This window comes from Tachyglossus aculeatus, chromosome 18, assembly GCF_015852505.1.
Source record: "Tachyglossus aculeatus isolate mTacAcu1 chromosome 18, mTacAcu1.pri, whole genome shotgun sequence".
NCBI lineage: Eukaryota > Metazoa > Chordata > Mammalia > Monotremata > Tachyglossidae > Tachyglossus > Tachyglossus aculeatus.
In genome coordinates this window covers 33,981,008-34,005,083 of record NC_052083.1, presented here as the reverse complement: position 1 = coordinate 34,005,083, position 24,076 = coordinate 33,981,008, and the positions used below count along the sequence as shown (strand labels likewise).

Sequence of the window (24,076 nt, the reverse complement as noted above, 5' to 3'; positions counted from 1 at the left end):
TCCCGGCTCTGCCACTGATCGGCTGGGCAAGACACTTCTCTGGGCCTCAGTTCCCTCATCTGTAAAATGGGTATTAAGACTGTGAGCCCCACGTGGGCCAACTTGTTGACCTTGTATCTACCCCAGCGCTTGGAACAGGGCTCGGAACATTGTAAGCGCTTAACAAATGCCATCATTATGACTCCTCCCTGTCCTTCCATCTCCCCCTCCCCTCTTTTTCTTCTCTCACCTATCGGATTTCCTTTGCCGCATTTTCTTTGCTGCTCCTCTTTCTCCTCCTCCTCCTTTCTCTGTCCTCCTCCTCCTCCTTTTTTCTTCCTGCTCCGCCTCCTCCTCCTCCTCCTCTTCATCTCCCAAATGCGGAAGGACAAGGACAGGAGAAAAAAAAAAAGTCTCATCCTAGCCAGGTTCATCCGGAGGCTGCGGCGGGCGCTGAGGATGCGGGTCTGAAGCGGCCCCAGCATCTCTCGGACCCCCGGACACCTGGGACCCGGCCAGGTAAGGACCAGTCCTGGAGGGGAGAGGGAGAAACAATCCCTGGGAAAAGTTGTCAGGGCACCCGCCGAGTGGGGCCAGGAAAAGGGGGAAAAAAACCAATCCACCCGGCCGTGGGCTTTATTGAGCGCTTCCTCCTCCAGGAGGCCTTCCCAGACTGAGCCCCTTCCTTCCTCTCCCCCTCGTCCCCCTCTCCATCCCCCTCATCTTACCTCCTTCCCTTCCCCATTGCACCTGTATATATGTATATATGCTTGTACATATTTATTACTCTATTTTACTTGTACATATCTATTCTATTCATTTTATTTTGTTAGTATGTTTGGTTTCGTTCTCTGTCTCCCCCTTTTAGACTGTGAGCCCACAGTTGGGTAGGGACTGTCTCTATAGGTTGCCAATTTGTACTTCCCAAGCGCTTAGTACAGTGCTCTGCACATAGTAAGCGCTCAATAAATACGATTGATTGATTGATTGTCTCCCCCTTTTAATCAATCAATCAATCAATCGTATTTATTGAGCGCTTACTATGTGCTTACTATGTGCTTTTAGACTGTGAGCCCACTGTTGGGTAGGGACTGTCTCTATAGGTTGCCAACTTGTACTTCCCAAGCGCTTAGTACAGTGCTCTGCACATAGTAAGCGCTCAATAAATACGATTGATTGATTGATTGATTCCTCTGGTGCAGAGCACTTACTGAGGGCCTGGGAGCGTGCAGTCTACGGTGGCATGGCCCGGGGCGAAGCGAGCCACTTTAGCCTCGCCCCGTGCTACACACCAAAGCTCCCCGTCTTCTCGTTTTGCAACTTTGGTGGTTCAACTGCCCGGAGCCAATGGGTGGAAACACCCAGATGGCTCGAAGAGCATTTCGCCGGAATAGTCGAGACATCCAAGCGCTTAGTACAGTGCTCTGCACACAGTAAGCGCTCAATAAACACGATTGAGTGATCCGTTCTTATTAAGAACCCGTCCTCCTGCCCCTCCCTGCCCCCACTCCACAAACCCGCCTCTGCTGCACATCGAGCCATGAAATGGATAGATAAATGATCCCAACGTCACGACAAAATTCCAAACGTCCCTCTTCCCCCCCCCTAGATTTTTTTTTAATTCCCCCTAAAAGGTATGAGCGAGCTGCCAAAGAGGATTGGCAGTTTGTCATTCGGAACAAGACATCTTTGGACAAAGAAATGCGTTTGCGTAGGATTTCTTCAGGTTGGGCTTTAAGTACTGTGCTTAGCCCACTGTTGGGTCGGGACTGTCTCTATAGGTTGCCAACTTGTACTTCCCAAGCGCTTAGTACAGTGCTCTGCACACAGTAAGCGCTCAATAAATACGATTGATTGATTAACCTTATACTTTAATAGCCAGAGTGGGAGACAACTAGCTCAGCTCTATCTCTTTGGAGTAAGGTGCCGCAGATACTCTGTGGCTTTCCTCATATCCGTTTCTCTTCCTGTTTTTTTTTTTTAAATAAAATACCTCAATGATATAAAAAAGCTGATTTTTTTGGCCTCATCTAGTTTTTCCTTTTGCTTGAATAACTAAAGCGTTAAAAACACTGCCTCTGAAGGAAGAATTTGCCATGACCAATGCAGCGAGTATTTCTTCTCTATTTATTGTTCCTAGCTCCTTTCCAAGGTGAAGGATTGAATTCAGTTGAGATAAAGATCTAGAGGTATAATATTCCAGTTGGGCTGCTGCTAGTCAGTAGTTCAGAGTATCATATAGAAGGAAATGTAGCCTTGAACATTTTAGAGAGTAAATAGTGTCAGCATTCATTCATTCAATCGTATTTATTGAGTGCTGTGTGCAGAGCAGTTTGCTTTGATGTTATTTATTCAAATAGAATAATGTTGTATATTTTCAGGGTAGTGAGCCATCCTTCCCCTTCTGCCTCTTTAGTATGGGCCTCTGGGGGAAAAAAACCCCTGTAATTTCCTTAGAGGGAGATCTCTTTTCTCTTTGTGTATACATATATGCTATCGTGTGCATGCACACCTCTTTGTAACATTTTCTTTTGCATCCTCTTTCCTTTTTTTCTCCTCTCTGATTAACTTTAACACTCCTGTGCCAAATGTTACTTTAAGGCACTCAGAGGCTGGGCTTAAAACTGTTTTGTGTGCATGTAACAAATACAGTGTTTGACTCTTCGAGGTTGATACTAACCTGCACTTAGGAAACAAAGAATAGCCCCTTGGTTGGTGAATGTCAGCTCTCTCTATCCAGAGAGTCTGCCTAGGGTGGGAGGGCAATGTGTGAACCAGTGTTTCATTCCTCTGCTCCTTTTCTAATAATAATAATAATGTATCTAGCCCAGCTCTTAAAACAATGCTTGGCACATGATAAGCACTTGCCAGATACAGTTATTATTATTATTATTAGTATTAGAAAAGGAGTAGATGCAAGATAATTAGATCAGATACAGTTCCTGTCTCACATGGGTTCACAGTCTAAGTAGGAGGGAGAAGAGGTATTGAATCCCTCATTTTATAGTTGAGGAAACTGAGGCATAGAGAAGTTAAGTGACTTGCCCAAGGTCACACAGCAGACAAGTGGCAGAGCTGGGATTAGAATCAATCAATCAATCAATCAGTCGTATTTATTGAGCGCTTACTGTGTGCAGAGCACTGTACTAAGCACTTGGGAAGTACAAGCTGGCAACATATAGAGACAGTCCCTACCCAACAGTGGGCTAACAGTCTAGAAGTGGGAATTGAGTGATTAGATTAGAATCTAATTGATTAGAACCCATGACCTTCTGCTCTATCCACTATGCCAAGCTGTTTCTTATGTGTCAAGTATGTGTCCAGTATGGGTCAAGCACTTGTACTAAGTTCTGGGGTAAATACAAGATAATCAGGTTGGATAAAGTCCCTGTTGCACATGGGACTCATGGTTTCTAAGAGGGGGAACTCGTTATGGACAGGGAATGTGTTTATTTATTGCTATAGTCTACGCTTCCACGTGCTTAGTACAGTGCTCTGCACACAGTAATTACTAAGTAAACATGATTGACTGACTACTGAAAACCCATTTTACAGATAAGGAAATTGAGGCACAGAGAAGCAAATGATTTACCCAAGGTCAATAGAAGGTAAATGGAAGAGCTAGATTAAAACCCAGGTCCTCTGACTACCAGGATTCTTTCCACTAAGCCACACACTGCTTCTTCTACCCTCCATCCAACTTGCATTAAATGAGCCATCTTTGGTCAAGTCATCGATTGGGAAACAGTGATAAAGAGACTTGCTGAAGCAATATGCAGTGACAGTGACACGACTCAAGTTCTTCTGCTTCCTAGTCCATTTTACAGTTTTTTTTTATGGGCTTGTTTCTCAAGCACAGAGATTGTGAGTGTGATCTAGTTAAAGCTTAGTCAGTAAAGCCCTGAATCACAAGTTCATTCCTCCTTTTTAGGCCAAGGACATCAATAGCAGGGGAACCAGAGGCTTAAGGTTGGTCAGAGTAGATTGACTCAGGTTAGGCAAAGTGGGGATTTGAGGAAATTTTCCCATGTCGCTGACTAGAAAGGTTTTTGTTTGTTTGTTTGTTTTGCAGGAGGTCTAGGGGTTGGTGGGAATGAGGGGTGAGGCAGAGGAATAATAATAATAATGATGGCATTTATTAAGTGCTTACTATGTGCAAAGCACTGTTCTAAGAGCCGGGGAGGTTACAAAGTGATCAGGTTGTCCCATGGGGGGCTCATAGTCTTAATCCCCATTTTACATATGAGGGAGCTGAGGCACAGAGAAGTTAAGTGACTTGCCCAAAGTCACACAGCTGACAATTGGCGGAGCGGGGATTTGAACCCATGAGGAAAAGGAAGAGAAAAATACACAAGTGGAGAGAGGAGGTAGAATGATCCAGAATGGCCATCCACATTGTTAGAATTGTTCCATTTCGTATTGCTCCTCCTCAGGGAATCAAGAAGTGTGCTGGAAGTTAATCTCAAAATCTCCAGGCTAGCATTTCATTAGTTGGAGGAAGGACCCATTAATTAATCAACTGACTCCAAACTGAGTGCTAAGCACTCTTCTGAGCACTTGGGAGGGTACAACCAGCTCTTTGTGGACAGGGATCATGTCTACCAACTCTGTTGTATTGTACTTTCCCAAGCGCTTAGTAGAATGCAATAAATACCATAGATTTATTACAACAGAAGCAAGACCGATATTCCCTGCCCTCAAGGAGCAGGTAGAAGAGGCAGAAATAATTTACATGTAGTGAGAGTAGGAGGAAAGACAAGGATATAGTAGGAGGTAGTATAAATGTATCAGGATGAAATAGCTAAGTCAGTAAGTACAAATAAATATAGGAATAAATTACACTGTACATTTGTACATAAAATCCCTAAGTCTTAAGGATGGGTGTTGGGTTGCTGAGACTGCATTGTTGCAATTAATCTGGGAGGCCTTCTTGGATAAAAATGTTTTTTTGGCCATTTAGAACAAAAATAAAACTCGAAAGTGGAGGTGGCAGAACCCTCCAGATAGTGGTCTGAGTCAATGGGGGAGACAGGGAAACGTCCTCATAAGTGGCATCATTGTACCGATACCTACCTAGTCTGGGAATATTTGCAGGAAAGGCCTTCTAATCCATTTTGGTGTGCCCTTTCAATTTTCAGTTTTGTCATTATTTTAATTCCTGTAATTAAGGAAGAATGATCGTAGACAAAGCTTTCCGGCAGTTAATGGCCAGCCGAAAAGGCTGACGGCCCCTTGCATAGCCTAGGATTACTGGCTATGGAAAGCCTGATCTAATTGCCATTATGGCTGTTATGAACCATGAAAATATGAAAGTAATGATCTTCCCAAGGACGGCACCGTTAAAACAGGCCTACATCTTTTTTCCACTCCTTGGCTGCTGTCTTTCCTTGTGCCCATTAGGAAGTCAGAAGCAGCTCTCCTTTTACCATTACTCTGAAAATAATTCCTATACCTTTTCCACTGTAAATTAATCGATCGATCGATCGATGTTATTTATTGAGTGCTTTCTAGGTGCAAAGCACTGTAATAAGCGCTTGGGAGAATACAATGAAACAGAATTGGCAGACATGTTCACTGTCCATAACAAGTTTATAGTCTAGACGATTACTTAAGTGGATTGTAAGCACCTTGAGGGCAAGGATCGGGTGGAGCAGCGTGGCTCAGTGGAAAGAGCCCGGGTTTTGGAGTCAGAGGTCATGGGTTCAAATCCCAGCTCCGCCACTTGTCAACTGTGTGACTTTGGGCCAGTCACTTCCCTTCTCTGTGCCTCAGTTCCCTCATCTGTAAAATGGGGATGAAGACTGTGAGCCCCATGGGGGACAACCTGATCACCTTGTAACCTCCCCAGCGCTTAGAACAGTACTTTGCACATAGTAAGCGCTTAATAAATTCCATTTAATAGTAATAATAATTATTATCATATTTGTTAGGTGCTTATTATGTGCCAAGCACTGTTCTAAACACTGGAGGAGACAAGGTAATCAGGTTGGACATAGTCCCTGTCCCACATGGGGCTTACTGTCTTAGTCCCCATTTTACAGATAAGGTAACCGAGGCCCAGAGAAACAAAGCGACTTGCCCAAGGTCACCCAGCCGACAAGTGGCGGAGCCGGGATTAGGACTTTTGACCTTCTGACTCCCAGATTCGTGCTCTATCTACAAGGCCACACTGCTTACTCTATTATACTCTCCCAGGGGTTTACATATGGTGCTCGTATGACTGTACAAGACACAGTTCACACTGAGACCAGATGTAAGTCCCCACGATACGGTTCACAAAGGTACCAGTGATACAATGCAGGCAAAGGCTACGTATAATAAGTAGACTTAACAGGGAAGCAATACCCATACCCCGATCGGTGCAGGGAGACGCCGACATAGCTGCACAGGAGACTACAGGAAGCACAACAGACCCACAACAGTATCAGTCCTAATGGCATCTCAATCCTTACATCCTGATCAGTGCAGGGAGACCCAAGCAAAGCTGCGCAGGGAACGTAAAGGACGGTCTGCACGACCGGCCATCGGGGGTCTCAATAGAAAAAGGGAAGCATACATTTTTACAAGCTGTGCTGGTTTCATGCACAAAAGCAGAGGGAGTGGGGCTATGGGCACATTATCACCTTGGGAAGCATCCTCCTGACCAAGTCCGGCCTTTCCCCACAGTCCAGGCTTTTGTGTTTGTCCCTCCTCCATTCATTCATTCATTCAATCGTATTTATTGAGCGCTTACTCTGTGCAGAGCACTGTACTAAGCGGTTGGGAAGTACAAGTTGGCAACATATAGAGACGGTCCCTACCCAACAGCGGGCTCACAGTCTAGAAGGGGAGACAGACAACAAAACAAAACATATTAACAAAATAAAATAAATAGAATAACTATGTACAAATAAAATAAATAAATAGAGTAATAAATACCTGCAAACATATATACGTAAGGACTTCACTCCTGGAACTGGGCCATTCTGCACCTGCTGCAGGGATGCAGCTTTTCTCTATCAGGGGCTTTCCTCCTCCCAGGAATATGAATCGAGGCACTCACAGTTCTCACGTTGCACCGAGAGATCCTCACATGCTAGATTGGTTAAGTACAAGACGTGGCACTGTATAAGTACAGTTAAGTACAATAGTGTCAAGAGCATGGGCTCAGAAGGCAGAGGATGTGCCTCCTAATCCTGGTTCCATCAGTTGCCTGCTGTGTGACTTTGGGAACATCACAACTTCTCAGTGCCTCAGTTACCTCATCTGTAAAATGGGGACTGAGACTGTGAGCCTCATGTGGGACAAGGACTGTGACCAACCTGATTACCTGGTAACTACCCCAGTGCTTAGAACAGTGCTTGGCACATAGTAAGCACTTAACAAATACCATAGGTATTACCATAAATTTTAAAATAATCACATAACAAATACCACAGTTATGATATTTGTTAAGCACATACACTGTTATATGCTTTGGGGTAGATACAAGTTAATCAGGTCAGACACAGTCCCTGTCCCACATGGGGCTCACAGTCTAAGTATGGAGAGTTCAGGTTTTGAACCCCCATTTTACAGATAAGGAAACTGAGGCACAGAGAAGTTAAGGAATTTGCCCCAAGTTAAATAGTGGGCAACTAATTGGCAGAACCATGATTAGAAGCCAGGTCCTCTGACTCCCAGTCTTATGCTGTTTCCATTAAGGCCACGCTGCTTCCCACACTTATTGCTGTTACTATTATTTGTTTGTTTTTGGTACTTGTTAAATGCTTACCATGGGCCTAGTCCTGGGGTGGATACAAGCAAATCAGGTCCAACACAGTCTCTGTCCCACGTGGGGCTCACAGTCTCAATCCCCATTTTACAGATGAGGTAACTGAGACACGGAGAAGTGAAATGACTTGCCCAAAGTCACACAGAAGACATGTGGCAGAGTGGGATTAGAACCCATGACCTTCTGACTCCCGGGCCTGTGCTGTATTCACTATGCCATGCTGCTTGTCAGGGGTGGAAGGGGAAAGAATTCAAGTCATGAACTTGGAAGTCGCAAGAAATTGGAAAGGAAAGTGTGAGTGACTGACTGATTGAATGTTTGAGTGAAATCACCACAGGCCCTGGGGCAATAGCCTCAGCTGTTGTTTTGATCATTCTGCTTCTGACAGTCTCTTCTCATGGGTTTAATCCTGCTGCCTCTGAAGTGGAGGGAAAAATATGTATATCTATCTATCTATCTATCTATCTATCTATCTATCTCTATCTATATGTGTATATATATCTATCTGTATATATATCTTTCTGTATCTATCTATCTATATGTATATATAGATAGATATAAATATTTTGTATATCTTTTTATATATTTTACATATTTTATATATACATATATGTATAGATAGATAGATAGATAATGAAAAATGTCCTTCACCTGCAAAGGGATCATGTTTTACTTTCCCAAGCACTTAATACAGTCTCTGCGCATAGAAAGCACTCACTGAATACCACTGATGATTGATGAAGGCATTACTAAACAATGAGTGCCTGTTTGTGACTGATTGATTTATTGAGAAGCAGCATGGGCTAATGGATAGAGTGTGGGCCTGGGAATCAGAAGGACCTGGGTCCTAATTCCAGCTCCACCACTTGGCTACGGTGTGACCATGGGCAGGTCACTTAACTCCTTGATGCCTCAGGTTCCTCATCTTTAAAATGGGGATTGACTGTGAGCCCCATGTGGGATATGGACCCTGTCCAACCTGATTAGCTTGCGTCTACCCAAAGCTTAGTACAATGCTTGGCAAATAGTAAGCGCTTAATGAATACCATAAAAAAATTGAGAATGTGACTGAAAAGATCTGCATGCGACTGTTATTCATTTATCCAATCAATTGTATCTTTTATACTCTCAAGTGCGTAGTACAGAGCTCTGCACACAGTAAGCACTCCATAAATATCATTGATCGATTGATCGAGTATTTACTCTGTGCAGAACAGTGCACTAGGTGCTTGGGGGAGTACAATGAAAGAAAAAAAAAACCCAGTCCCTTGAGGAGCTTACAATTTAATGGGAGTTTACAATCCCTTCCACATTGTTTACATGGAAAGCTGTATCCTTGCTGTACAAACACTTTTGTCCCATACAAAGCCTATCTCTGCTTTGGAGCCTGCTTCCTAGTAATATCATCTTCATCAATCAATCAATGGTAGTTATTTAGCACTTACTGTGTGCAGAGCACATAGGGAGTGTTCAACACAATAGAGTTCGTAGAAATGATCCCTGGCTCCAAGAACCACAGATTCTAAAGCAGCTTTATGCTTCACTCCAGCAACAGTCTTCCTTAGTGCTGTTTGCCAGGCTGGTGTGTCTGCTGCATTCATAGTAGTAGTAATATTATTTGTTAAATGTGTAGTGTGTGCAAGACACTGTACTAAACTCTGGGAAAAAAAGTACATGGATGAGGTACAGACAGGGAACTTGGCCCCCAGTGGTTCACAACCTAAGAGTTAGGAGACAGAATGGCTAACACCAGATGCATAATGACAAATGAAAATGAAAAATACAAGAGGCTACAATAAATCCGACAAGAGCAGTAGAGCACTGTAGCTAGAGGAGCAATTTCAATTCTTTTGTAGCTCAGCAGATTGTTTGCAAAATCAGCTCTGTGGCTACATAGATGGTCAACCCATATTTTTGAAAGTTGAGCAGTTTCTCTCCTAATTTGGTAAAGTGGAGGTGCTGGGGTTGACATCTGTCAGTTATCCCCGCTGTTTTAGCGCAATGTTTGCTTGAAACAGTTAGCTTAATTTGCTTTCCGGGCCTGAGTATTCCCCATTTCGGTTCCCCAGACAGCAGATTCTTGGTTTTCCTGCTACCATCCATTCTTTTTCCACATGGTCCCGTGCAGTATAGGTGGGTCCTGATGAGCTTGTTCCTACTGACTGGAATCAATCAATTTTCCTGTCACTGTAGGTGAAGGAGGAAGGAGAATCTTTCCTTTTCTATTCAATTAATCAACCAATCAGTGGCATTTATTGAGCGCTCACTGTGTGAACAACCTCTATCCGTGGGTTGTTATGGAAATTCATTCTCTACTCATGAATAGGTTTTCCTGATATGATTATGATTTTTTATCTCTCAGAACATGGAACAATAATCATGTTCTGTAAAACTTTATTGTACCTTTATTGCTTATCTCTTTTGAAGCCCTTTCACACAAATGATCCCATTTTGATTTCCCACAAGCCATTTGTACATAAGGAGAAACCAAATTTCCTCAGATGGGTAGCAATGTTGTCCAAGGTCACAGAGTCATTCAATGTATAGTCAGCACTTATGTCCATATCCTTATACTTTGTAACTTCCCCTATTTGTAATTTATTTTAATGTCTGCCTCCCCAACCGTTAATTCATTCTCTCTGAAGCAATGGGGGATTCCTGATTCTTGATTCTTTGGATATCTGCAGAGAATCTTTTTCCTTGTCCTTCTGGCACTCATAATTAGAATTGTGGTATTTGTTTAGCACTTAGTATGTGGGGTAGTGGGCTCACATCAGCCATACTCGCTATCTCACAAGGGGCTCACAGTCTAAAGGGAGAACAGGTATTTAATCCCCATTTTACAGATGAGGAAACTGAGACACAGAGAAGTAAGTCACTTGCCCAAAGTCACAAAGCAGGCACATGACAGAGCTGAGATTAAAACCCAGGTCTCTTAACTCCCAGCCCTGTGCTCTTTCTGTCAGTCTGGATCTGTATAATTCTCTGTCCACAAACAGTTGTTTGGTCTGAATGTTAGCTATGCTTTTTCCAGATTCTAGTAAGAAAAAAAATATTTACAGTGACAAAACCATCTCCCAAAATAGCTTTAGTGTACAAGGACTGTACATTAAGTGTTTATACACCAGTCTTTTCAGTCAAACCTACACATATGAATGAAGTTCACAGTCAGTACTGTCATCTTCAAAATGTGCATTGCAACATGCACACACACATATACATGTGTTTCAAGTTCCCAGAGAAGATCATATTTATTGAGTTTTACTTTGTGCAGAGTCCTGTACTAAGTGCTTGGGAGAGTACAATATAATGAAGTTGGTAGACACAGCCCTTGCCCACAACGAGTTTAGAAATTGAATAAATTAAGAGCCTTATTCTGTTATATTAACTTTCACAATGATGCAAGTCTAGATTTTTTTGCACTCTCCTTTCGGCTTGTCACCCTAAAGTGTTCTATTTTAGGATCTGTGAGGATGAATGAATTGATGAAGGGCAACGTGAGCTTTATTAATGTTAAATCCTTAGAACCGAATTTCAAATATTCAGTGAAGAAACAAGCTTTGTTTCACCCCAAAATAACGTATATCATACAGACAGACCAGATGTAAGTTTAGGCCTCACATTCTAAGGAAGAGGGAGAACAAATATTTAATCTTTAGTTTACAGTGAGGAAACTGAGGCACAGAGAAGTTAGGTCTGGTTCCCACGGTCACACAGCAGGCAAGTGATGGAGCTGAGATTGGGTTCTCTGACCTGTGGCCCTTTCACCAGCGCACGCTGCTTCTCTCCCATGTTGGCAGAGTGAGGGGAGGAGGAAAGAAGGAGGTGGGAAAGGGCCCCCAGACTCCCCAGGGAGATATGGGAAGCACCAGTCCTGCCCTGAATCCTTCTCGGATGCTTTTTTTTTTTCTGTCTGTGCTCTGCTCATGTCCAGAAAGAGTGGGCCACTGTGGGTTGAGCCTGCTATTTCTGGTTTGGGGCAGGGCAAGAGTTTAAACCACTCCAGACAGATCAAAGCCTACCCTATTTATAAGGACGTCCAGAAATGGAAACTCCATGACCCCACTTCTAACCCTATTCATGGATCTCACAACCCTCTAGCCAAGAGGACAACCCTGGGCCCAGAATCTTAATTGATGGTTGGGATGGTTTGCCATGGTTATTTAAGAATCACAGTTTTCCAAGAACCTTTTCAAAATGCCTGACTCAAAGCTTTCCCCTCCAGAAAATTCTGTCAGTGAAATGGGCTTCAGTCAGGGAAAGTGTACATATCCTAGTTATGCATGTAAATGCGTGCATATGCATTCAGGAGTGTTACTTTGTCCCTGCCATTTTCAGCAGCAAAATCACCAACATGAACCAAAAGCTCTTAATGGGGATATACTGAGGACCCTGCCCTGTCTCTCTCACAGTGTATCTCAAAGGATGAAAAATGATCTTTCCCAGACTCTGTGAAGTCCAGATAGTGTTTGGAAGGGGTGTATCTTTGAGTGCTCAGAGAATGGTTGTTTATTTGCCATGTTTTAAAAGCTGTTTCTGACATTTTTAGCTTGGTTCCTGTTACAAGATTTATGAAATCCTTTTGCCATTTTTTCTCTATCTCCACTCCCACTCTTTCATTAGAAGAGTAAAACAGAAGCAAGACACACTTCATGCCTTCAAGGAGCTTTGAATCTCATGGGGGTGATATTCACCCACCCTCAGCCCCTCAGCACTTATGTACATATCCATAATTTATTTATCTATATTAAAACCCATCTCCCCATCTAGACTGTAAGCTCCATATGAGCAGGGAACATGTCTACAGTCTACAAGGAAGACAATACTCTATTGTATTGTACTCTCTCAAGTGCCCTGCACATCATAAAAGGGGGAGACAGACCAAAATGATTTACAAATAGGAGAAAAAGAGAAACAACAAAGTTAAACAGGAAGCTGACCAAATATATCCTGATGAAATCCTTGATTGGAACATGCTATGAGAAGCATGTGTAGGAGGGGTTCTGTGAATGAAAAGTATATTTTATTATTTTACAGCCTGTTTGAATTGTTAACTGCCCCTAGACAAAAACCCTGGCCTAGCAAACCTTGTCTTGCAATGTTAATAGACACCTGAATATTGCTGAACATTTTCTCTTCTTGCCCCAGATGGTTAGGAAGTTATACAATATACATTCCATATTGAGGGAAAATAATACTTTGCGGATTTTGTTGTGTTTTATTATCAAGGACGGTGCTTGGCTCTTGGGGATATATGACAAAGTAATAATTAGAGAAAGCAGGGTATTTTGCTTGTCATTCCCTGCTGGGCTTTTCTGCTGTTTGTGAGTTGGAGTTCAATGAGGCCTTTCTTTCCAACCCATCTGCTCCATGCTGCAGCAATATCCTAATCTATTGTCTTGGAAATGACCATGACAGCCCAGAGTTGGTGTTTAGTCTTTACTACAGTATCAAATGAGAGATTCATATAGGCTGGGAGAAAAACAATCCTTGTTCACAGATGGTGTTGATTGTTTTTATACTTGAAGGATTAAGTAATGGTTTCTCTTCATGCTTCTGATTTTTTTTTTAAAGTGCTTTTGTGAAATTCCCAACTCAAATCATTTCATCCATTGAGAAAGCAGCACTGGCAGCTCCTATTTTTATGATTTTGCTTGTCTGTCGACTGCTGCCTCTCTTAGCTGGGGTTAGAGAGTCACCTCCATTTTGGTCATAGTAGAATCAGAAACTGGTAGAATTATGTTACTCGACAGAAACTTTCCCTGCTTGGAAACAGTTGCCTGGGTTGACTTAACTTATCAATTTCAATTCATTGATGGTTTATCCAGTCCCCCTACTAGACTGTGAGCCCACTGTTGGGTAGGGACCGTCTCTATACGTTGCCAACTTGTACTTCCCAAGTGCTTAGTACAGTGCTCTGCACACAGTAAGCGCTCAATGAATACGATTGAATGACTCCAGTTCCAGGCTGGCTTCTCTGTACCAACTGAAGGATGTTCAATGAGAATGGCTTCTGAATGAGACTAGGCCAAACAGGTTAGGACGCTTAAGTCTGGGGAGATGAAGGCAGAGAAGGGATACCATTGAAGGGAAAATCAGGATGAACACGGCATTGTTCACTAATCTAATGTCATAACACAGGACTATGGTTAGGGTGGCCACTATCAGCACTGTGGAAACCTGGGCACTCCTTTGCCAATTCTGTACATTCTGTTCATATCCATATCCTTTGCCAATTCTGCAGGTGTGTCAATAGTAATAATAATAATTGTTAAGCACTTACTATGTGCCAAACACTGTACTAATTACTGGGGTCACTAACAAGATAATTAGGTCCCACACGGAACTCATAGTCTAAGTAAGAGAACAGGTATTGAATCCCCATTTTGCATATAAGGGAATTGAGGCCCCAGAGACGTTAAGTGACTTGCCCAAGGTCACACAGCTGGTGCATGGCAGAGCCAGGATTAGAATCCAGGTCCTCCGACTCCCAAGTCCGTGCTTGTTCCACTAGGCCACACTGTTTGTCTTTATGACGCCTTTCATCACATAATGTACTGCATTTGGAACTGTGACTCTTGGGCATTTAATGATGATGATGATTATGGTATTTGTTAAGCGCTTACTATGTGCCTAGCACTGTCCTAAGCGCTGGGTGGATACAAGGTAATCAGGTTGTCCCACGTGGGGCTCACAGTCTTAATTCCCATTTTACAGATGAGGTAACTGATTCGCCCCACCCTCAACCCCACAGCACTTCTATACACATCTGTAAATTATATAACATTATTTTTCATATTAATGTCTGTCTCCCCCACCAGACTGAAAACTCATTATGGGCAGGGAACATGTATGCCATTTCTGCTGTACTCTCCCAAGCTCTGTGTACAGTGCTCTGTACATAGCAAGTGCTCAATAAATACCACTGAGCATGATAAGGGTATCATATAGAATGTCCAGGGAAAAGAAATTCAGAAGAGACCTGAGTCTTCTGCAGAACTTATATAATTTGTAAAGCCCATATAAATGCTGAGCATGTTAACAGGTGGATTCCTGACCCGACCCCCATCCGCTGATCCAGATCCTTTGCATTTCCCTCCCAGCTCCCTGTAAACCCAGAGTCTGAGCCACAGAACCCCCAGCATGGCTCGTAATCCCTGTCCTCAAGGAGCTAACAATCTAATAATAACTGTGGTATTTGTTAAGCACTAACCATGTGCTAAATACTGTCCTACGCACCGGAAGACATACGAGTTAATCGGGTCATTCGTTCATCCACTCACTCAGTTCTATTCATTGAGCACTTACTGTGTGCAGAGCACTGTACTAAGCACTTGGGAGAGTACAGTATAACAATAAACAGACTTGTTCCCTGCCCACAGTGAGCTACAGTCTTGAGGTAGATACAGTCCCTGTCTCACCCGGGACACAGTCGAAGAGGGAAGGAGGACAGATATTTCATCAGCATTTTACAGACGAGGAAACCTGCAGCCCAGAGAGGTGAAATGACTTGCCCATGGTCAATCAATCAATCGAGTGTATTTATTAAGTCACACAGCAAGTAAGTGGCGGAGCCAGGATTAGAACCAAGGCCCTAGGCTCCTAGGCCCGTACTCCTTCCACTAGGCCTCACTGCTTCAGGGACACATTCTTCATGTGCGAGTTTGCTTCTGTCCTTGACCCCTAGCATTGTGACGTTTCAGCCTGGATAGCTCTGGACAACCAAATAGCTACTCTGTTCCCCAGAACAGAAGGAACCCCCAATTTTTTCACTAACAAAATTAATCCCGTTCAGCGACGAGGAAACTAAGGCTCAGAGAGGTTCCGAGATTTGCTGAAGATTACATAATAGGAGAGCGAAAGAGCAGAAATTGAACCTGGGTCTCGACTCCCAGCCCCATACCCTTCCACTAAGCCACTCTCTCTCCTGCTTTATGGAAAAATTGTAGTAGTACTCATTCTCTATCCAATTAATAAAGTGTATTAATTGAGCACTTACTATGTGCAGAGCACTGTACTAAGTGCATGAGGTGCTTGGGAGAATATAGTATAATAGGGTTAGTAAACATTTCTTGCCCACAAGGGGCTTATAGTCTAGAAGGGGAATCCAGTGCTAGATTTTAAGATTCTTGAGGGTAGAGATTGTGCCTTCTTACTCTAGTGTACTCCTCCAAACACAGTGCACAGAAAAAACTCAATAAATACCACTGATTGATGCCATACACATTTGCTCAAACCATGTCTTCCAAAATAATGTCTTCCCACCTAAACCCTGTTCTTCACTGACTTTCCCATCACTGCAGACAGCACTACCATCCTTCCTAACAAGCCTGTAACCTTGGCATTATCCTTATCTCTCTCATCCAACCCACATATTTCAATCTGTCACCAAATCCTGGCTGCCCAGATCACTGTCCTACAGTACTGTTCAGTCCACATTTCCCCACTCAAGAACCACCAGTGATTTCACACTTTCACATGTAACAGAAACTCCCTCCTGCCATACCTCCCTGATTTCCTACTAAAACCCAGACCGCATGCTTCACTCCTCTAATTAGAGAAAAGAACAAGAAAAAAAAGAAACCGAGGAAGAAGACAAGGAAAGAAAGAAGCAGAGAGGATCCCCATCATTAGTTTCACACACATCATAGCTCTGATATCATTGCCAACTTGTACTTCCCAAGTGCTTACTACAGTGCTCTGCACACAGTAAGCGCTCAATAAATACGATTGAATGAATGAATGAATTGGGATTATTAAAAAAAAACCACTGCACCTTTGTCACCAATTTGAAAATAAGAGTAAGAACAAATATTTCACCGCTTGCAGGTCACAGGTTCACAGAGGTTCCTGTCTTCCACCACATTCCACAGAGATGTCCTTGAAGTCAGTAGGAACACCACAGGGACAGGAAGGTCACAGCAAAGTGGAGAAGGATGTGGTCTGGGCTGACTGTGCCTTTGTAATAATAATAATAATAATAATAATAATAATGGTATTAAGTACTTATTTTGTGCTAGGCACTGTACTAAGCACTGGGGTGGATACAAGCAAATTGGGTTGGGCACAGTCCCTGTCCCACGTGGGGCTAACAGTCAAAATCCCCATTTTACAGGTGAGATATAATTGAGGCACAAAGAAGTGAAGTGACTTTCCCAAGATCACACAGCAGACAAGTGATGGAGCCAGCATTAGAACCCATGACCTTCTGACTCTCAGCCCCATGCTCTATCCACTACGCTGTGCTGCAGACAACAGTGAAGAGCTTCGTGGGCTTATTTTTTCAGATGAATCCTGCCATTCAAATGCTACATTAAGAGCGAATCCTGTTCCCAAGCTAAGGCTCCTGCCCAAACCCACATCCCCACTTCTCCTCTCTTCCTGCCTGCCCTGATGTATCAGCAGCAGCTGCAGATGGTGATTTTAGCTATCCCTGGGCTAAAATATATCCCAGGGCATAACAGTGCTGTATCCTGGAAGGATAAGAGTTTCCCAAGGCGAAATGGGGCCCAGTTAAAGACTCAAGAGACCATATTTTGCCCAGGTATATGTTCCCAAAGAAATAAAATGATTGCCAACATATTGCATTTTGTCATGGGCTAAAATATATCCCAGGGCATAACAGTGCGGTATCCTGGAAGGATAAGAGTTTCCCAAGGCAAGATGGGGCCCAGTTAAAGATTCAAGAGACCATATTTTGCCCAGGTGTATGTTCCCAAAGAAATAAAATGATTCCCAACATATTGCATTTTGTCATGTGCATAAACCCATCTACTTAGAAAAAAAACCCAAAATAAAGAAAACCCCACTTCTTTCAATGGGTGCTACACGATTTAAGTGACACTGCTTTTTTTTGTGTTTTTCTGTAGTCTCTTAAGAAATCAGTATGCCTATTTGGGTAAGCATCACCAGCCCTGGAACTCAGAAAATTCAAGCTTCCACCTGCTGACTCCACAGAGTCAGCTCAGCTTCCTCAGCTGCCAAGTTCAAGGGATTATCTAAACAACAAGAAGTGAGTCATTTGCTTGCTTAATGCTATGTTTGTGCAGAAGGGAACATAAACTTTGGTTCATGGTAGAGGGAAGTGCTGCCTTTGTTGAAGGGGTCATTCCAAGGACGGGGGTCATCAATATACATAAACTCCGTGGCCATGATATTAAACTGTGGCCAGATATACTTGCTTTATTTTTCAACATTCTGCGATATAATTCCTCCCTCTCCTTAATGCTAAAGAGAATAGAAATTTGCAGATGCTTCTTTGTACCTTCACTTCTAACCCTTACTTTAATGTAAATCCCTTTTCTGCCCCCACGATCCTTTGCTGTTAACTCTGGAGACTGCCCAGCCCGTTAGCTTCGCTCCGATACCAGATAGTTTATAAGACACTAACCAAATGTAAAGGCCAAGTTCTAAGAGTCAGTTGCGCACAAGAAGTGGGCAGTCTTGATGGGACTTATTTCTTTTTTTCTGCTGTATCATAGAAGCAATGGCAGAACTCATTCAGCACTTTGAGAGAGAAGGAAAGCAACGTGGCCTGCAGATTTAGATTAAAATGTGTGGCCTGTCTCCGATCTTGTTGAGATTCCTTGTACGGTCACATGTTATGTCTCTGACACGTCCCATAGGAGAAAGATACCTGTCAATCTCCCATGCCCCAAATTTTCTTGGAGCTCCGCTTTGTGAGGGACATACCATTTCAGCAGGAGGGGATTAGAATATCTTTCCCCGACCTCAACCCCGCACCCCAGCAACAATCATGGCTCAGGATTTCCTACATTTCAAGGGGCTGGTTTCGTGGGGCAATAATTTCCCTTTGGTTTTCTTTCAGATGGCTTGCTGGAGGTTTAAGGTGAAGTACGCTGTTGTTTCAGTCCTGGCGGTTTCTGGTTTATGTTTCTTCATGTCCAAGCTGACTTTGATGGAAATCTTAGGTTTTCCAAAGAATTATGCCGCTCCCCCACTTTTCAAGAGAGACATCAGCAGCTTTATTCAGTTGCCGGAGATAGACTGCCGAGAGAGTCCCCCCTTTTTGGTGGTCCTGGTCACCTCGACTCACAACCAGATGAAAGCTCGGAATGCGATCCGAGACACCTGGGGAAGAGAACGGATGGTGAGAGGGAAGCGGATAAGAACGTTCTTTCTCTTAGGCATCACTGCCAACCCCAAGGATGAGAGTCTGATCCTCCAGGAAGGTGAGATCTACAGAGATATTATCCAAAAGGACTTCATAGATGTGTACTACAATCTGACCCTCAAAACCATGATGGGAATCGAATGGGTTCACAGCTTCTGTCCTCAGTCTGACTTTGTAATGAAAACGGACTCTGACATGTTTGTGAATGTTTATTATCTGATTGAGCTCCTCCTAAAGAAAAATAAATCCACTCGCTTTTTCACCGGCTTCTTAAAAATGAACGAATTTCCGATTCGAAAAATATTCAATAAGTGGTACGTGAGTACATCTGAATACCCAGGAACCAAGTACCCACCTTTTTGTTCTGGGACAGGGTATGTGTTTTCCAGCGATGTCGCTAGCCAGGTGTATAATGTTTCAGAGAGAGTTCCCTTCCTTAAACTGGAGGATGTCTTTGTAGGACTTTGCCTTGCGGAGCTAAAAATCGAGCTGGAGGAACTTCACTGGGAGCAAACCTTCTTCCCAGACAAGCTCAGCTTCTCTCCCTGCCGCTTTAAGAAAATCGTGACGTCCCACTTCATGAAACCCCATGAGTTGCTGATGTTCTGGAAGGCTTTGGAGGAAGTCCTCAATCAAGAGTGCCACTGACCTCCTGGCCGCGCGGCCCCTTAGCCAAGACCATCTGGGCCAGTGAGAAAATTCCAAATGGCCCACTGAGGCCTCTCAGAAGGCCAGACTCAGGCCTGGGACTTTAGAGACCTGAGTTGCAATCCTGATGCCCCCACTCAAGGAATCGGTTTCCATTTCACATGCCCCTGGGACTTACTTTGTGACATGAGGGTGATTTCAGGACTGGCTCGCCCAAATCGGAGGGTACTGGCCTCCAGAGATATCCGCTTGAAGCCCTTGCTTCTAAAGGGTGGGTATCTTGCAAGATCAGGACCACCCGTTCCTAGGTCCCTACCTGAATTTCCCCAGTGGCCCCTCACCCCGAATCCCTTCCCACATCTCGTTTCATTGAGACCTGGATGAATAGTGATATTCAATGTTCGGGGTTCTTCACCTCAGGGCCCAGAGCGAGGGATGATCTCAAAGGGGTGTCACTGTTGGTGGCATCTCACCTCAGGCAGAGGAAACATCCACCTCCAAATTCAAGTTAATCTTTCTGGGCAAACCTCCCGTAGGGCTCTCAGGGGGACATACCCTTGGGATTAGGTACTGAGGAGATTCGCCCAAGACTGAGTCCCCAAGGAGGCATGTATAAACTCACACCTGGCCCAGGCATCGAAGTGGGTCAAGCAGGGCATTCTGGGACCTTTCAGGCTCCGGGTAAAATGCCTGCTCGCATGGAGGAGCTAAACGCAGCTGCACTCAGCTCTGGCACTCTTCCTGACAGTTATGGAAGCAGCAGGGCCTAGTGGCAAGAGCACGGGCTTGGGAGTCAGAGGACGTGGGTTCTAATTCCGGATCTGCCACTTGTCTGCTGTGTGACCTTGGGCAAGTCACTTCACTTACCTGTGCTTGTTACCTTATCTGTAAAATGGGGATTAAGACTGTGAGCCCTGATAACTTTGTATCTACCCCAGCACTTAGAACAGTGCTTGGCACGTATTAAGCACTTAATAAACACCACAATTATTATTATTACTCTGCACTAGGCCCTGAGATAGATACACAGTTAAGAAATAGGACACAGTTCTTTTCCCCCTTGGGGCTCACCTCCTATCTTATCCCCATTTTACAGATGAGGAAACAGGCTCAGAGACGTTAAGTGATTTACTCAAGATCACACAGTAGGCCTGTACAGAGCTGGGAGTTGAACCCAGGCCCACGCTCTTTTCACTAAGCCACACAGTCTTCTTTCTGAATGGTTTCTATGTTAATAATAATGATAGTATTTGTTAAGTGCTTACTATGTGCCAAGCACTGTTCTACGCACTGGGGTAGATAAAAGGTAATCAGATTGTCCCACGTGGGGCCCACAGTCTTAATCCCCATTTTACAGATGAGGGAACTAAGGCACAGAGAAGTGAAGTGACTTGCCCAAAGTCACACAGCTGACAAGTGGCGGAGCCAGGATTAGAACCTACGACCTCTGACTCTCGAGCCCAGGCTCTTGCCACTAAGCCACGCTGTTTGGAGCAAGGCACTTTTGTGTGGAGATGGCACCGTCCTCTGAAATTTATTTCCTTATGCCTGTTCACCTCCTAGGATCAGCAGAAACCTATCCTAAGAGTCTTGTTTAACTAGGAAGACAAGAAACTTCCTGGCTGTTTGTTTTTGATTTTTGCTGTGCTATTCCTTTATATGGATGTTTAGTCATATCTTCCTTAGGGCTGAGGAGAAACTGAGGCAAGTCACTCCCTTGGAAAACACTTTGAGGTCTCAAAAGGATACACCATGCATGAGGGCTGTGAGAACAGTAAATTGCCATTAGAGGACTAATATTTATTAAGCACTGACTGGGATGTGAACATAGAACTAAACACTGGGAAAAGAGTATACGGATGAGATGTTGACACGGTCCTGGCCCCCATGGGGCTTACAACCTAAGAGTAAGGTCGGGGAGAGGGTTGGCGAGAGACACATAAGGAAAAATGTAAACAAAAAGTATTATAAAGACAGCTATTACTATCACAAGAGCAGAAGGGGCCTCCTGAGCAGAGGCTAGAGGAGCAGAGTTTCAGGCCTCTGATGACCCAAGAATCCCAGGGCCATCCTCTTCAAATTTGCTTAAATTTGAAAATTTGTAGTACTGAAAAAAGGCTTGGTTTACTTTGGATACATGCATATTCTCAGCCATGGGCAAAACTACGCAATCAATCACCTGTTTCCATGCCACTTCTGATCTCTGTGTGGCTCTTCCAAAGTAGTAGTAGAGATCATCAACAATTCTGGATAGAGCAGTCGGATATTCATTTGGCTTTGAGGACTTTAAAAAGCCTCATTCTTCCCCCAACTCCCTCCTTGGAAACTCAGGGAACACATACCTCTATCGTTGAATTAATCTTCTTTTGATTTCTTCTCTGGCTAAGTAACATAGAGAAGACATCAAGGGTCTCCTGACCCTTCTCTACTGCGGCCTCCATCCCTTTCTGCCCACATTTGTTTCTCTGTCCAGGGTTGGATGGGAGAAGATGGGAGACAGCAAGACAGAAAACTTTTGTATTGAAATCTAGAAGTGGTACTTTGCAATGTTGGCTATTATGAGATAAAAGAACAGTGTTAGGACAGGGATTCCTAAGGAGCTCTAAAACATGTTTTTTAAAGTGAAAACTAATTCATTGTGAAGTTTGCTCACAGGGGAGAAAGTACCAAAGTCTTTCTCTGGCAGGAATAAAATCCCCCATTACTGGTGAAACTCTTGGCCGTTGAGGAGGGCCGAGTAGTGGCACAACCAGGAAAAATTAGATGTTGAACTTGAGGTAGAACTGTACAGGTAATGCTACTGATTGATCGACTGAGGTAAGATAGGAGGTGATACCAGCCTGGCCCATGTTGCATGGCTCTGGAGAATGTCATTTGACACACTGTTAATAGGCTCACTGCCGTTCCACTTAATAGGACAGCTAACTTCTTCTAGCGGTCTTCCTAAACATGTTTCTTTAGTGCTTGGCACATAGTAAGCACTTAACATACATTATCATCATTTTAATTCTAATAATGGCATTTATTAAATGCTCATTATATGCCAAACACTGTGCTAAGGGGGTAGATTTAAAATAGTCAAATTGGACCTAATGCCTGTCCCACAAGGGGTTCGCAATTGAAGACAGAGGGAGAGCAGGTATTTTTTTTCCCGTTTTAAAGATGAGGAAATTGTAAAGTCACTTGCCCCAGGGCACACAGCAGGCCAGTGGTAGAGCCGGGATTACAATCCAAGTTTCAGGACTATAGTGTTGTGCTCTTTCCACTAGGCCACGCTGCTTCACAGCTCTGTGAAGTTAAGCAGTTCTCACAACTAGTCCAACAGTTGTGAGTCAAAGTAAATTAAGGAGGTGAGCATCAATGAGGTGGATGAAACATCAGCTTCCAGTGATATGAATAGCACAAAGAGATATGGAAAAATGTCTCCCAACTCACGCTCCTTTTGGGTTCAAAACCTGGCTAAATTAGATTTCAAAGCAACTTGAAGCACAACTGAAAAGGAATTGCTTAATAGCGTTTTAGCAGGACTAAAACATACTATATTTCAATAACTTTTTCAAGTTAAAAAGGCAAATTATGAAACTCCATTTACAATTACCATTTCCCAATCATCCCTGCTTCCCGGAGAACTACTAGGCTGTAATCAAATCATGATCTTATATATATGTAATTAACACTTGTTAATAACGAGGGTATTTATTTTTTTTTTATAAAAGTAAAGCCATTAAAATGGTTTGACGCACTTTACGGTTATTCCAATTGCAAAAAGCTAGGACATTATGGTAGTAATTCTGTGCTTTACATATTCTCTGGAGAATTCTGGGAAAGAAATAAAGAAAGTAGCTTTTAAAAAAACTCTTTTCAATTCAGAAGTAAACATCCTCTAAGAGTCTTCATTCGCTTTTCTTAGATGAATCAATGTTTATGACTCTTGTGGGAATTCTTGAAGTGAAGATTGAAATGTACTTTCCTTCTTTTGATGAAGGCTAGCCTGTAGAGGCCCTGCCTATCAAAGTGGGCAGGTTTTAGGTAATTTATTTCCTCATATGTATTTTCTTTTAAAATGATTATTTAGGGCCCAAAAGTCAAATTCCTAATCTAGACCTGAACAGTTTAATGTACCAGTGTTGTACACTTGCATTTTGTTTTCAACAGTGACTCATCTCTTGTTGGTACAAAGAACCAAGGAGTTTTAAACGTGGTTTTGACTTATACAAATAAAGTCATTGAAAACTGACTTGGATTCAGTCTATTGTGAATGTTCTTACCACGGGTATGGATGCCTATTCAGCGTGGCTCAATGGAAAGAGCACGGGCTTGGGAGTCAGAGGTCATGGGTTCAAATCCCGGCTTCTCCAATTGTCAGCTGTGTGACCTTGGGCAAGTCTCTTAACTTCTCTGTGCCTCAGTTCCCTCATCTGTAAAATGGGGATTAAGACTGTGAGCCCCACGTGGGACAACCTGATCACCTTGTATCCTCTCCAGGGCTTAGAACAGTGCTTTGCACATAGTAAGCGCTTAACAAATGTCATTATTGTTATTATTTAGAAATTGCATACAGA

General features: G+C 43.3%; 1 protein-coding gene across 1 annotated transcript; it reads left to right on the top strand.

Moving 5' to 3' along the window:
* Nucleotides 1-387: 387 nt before the first annotated feature.
* Nucleotides 388-20,327, top strand: B3GALT5 (beta-1,3-galactosyltransferase 5). The gene is made up of 3 exons (XM_038760343.1): nucleotides 388-498; nucleotides 17,602-17,744; nucleotides 18,561-20,327. The coding sequence occupies exon 3, from the start codon at nucleotides 18,561-18,563 to the stop codon at nucleotides 19,512-19,514; it is 954 nt and encodes a 317-aa protein (XP_038616271.1). The 5' UTR covers nucleotides 388-498; nucleotides 17,602-17,744; the 3' UTR covers nucleotides 19,515-20,327.
* Nucleotides 20,328-24,076: the final 3,749 nt, after the last annotated feature.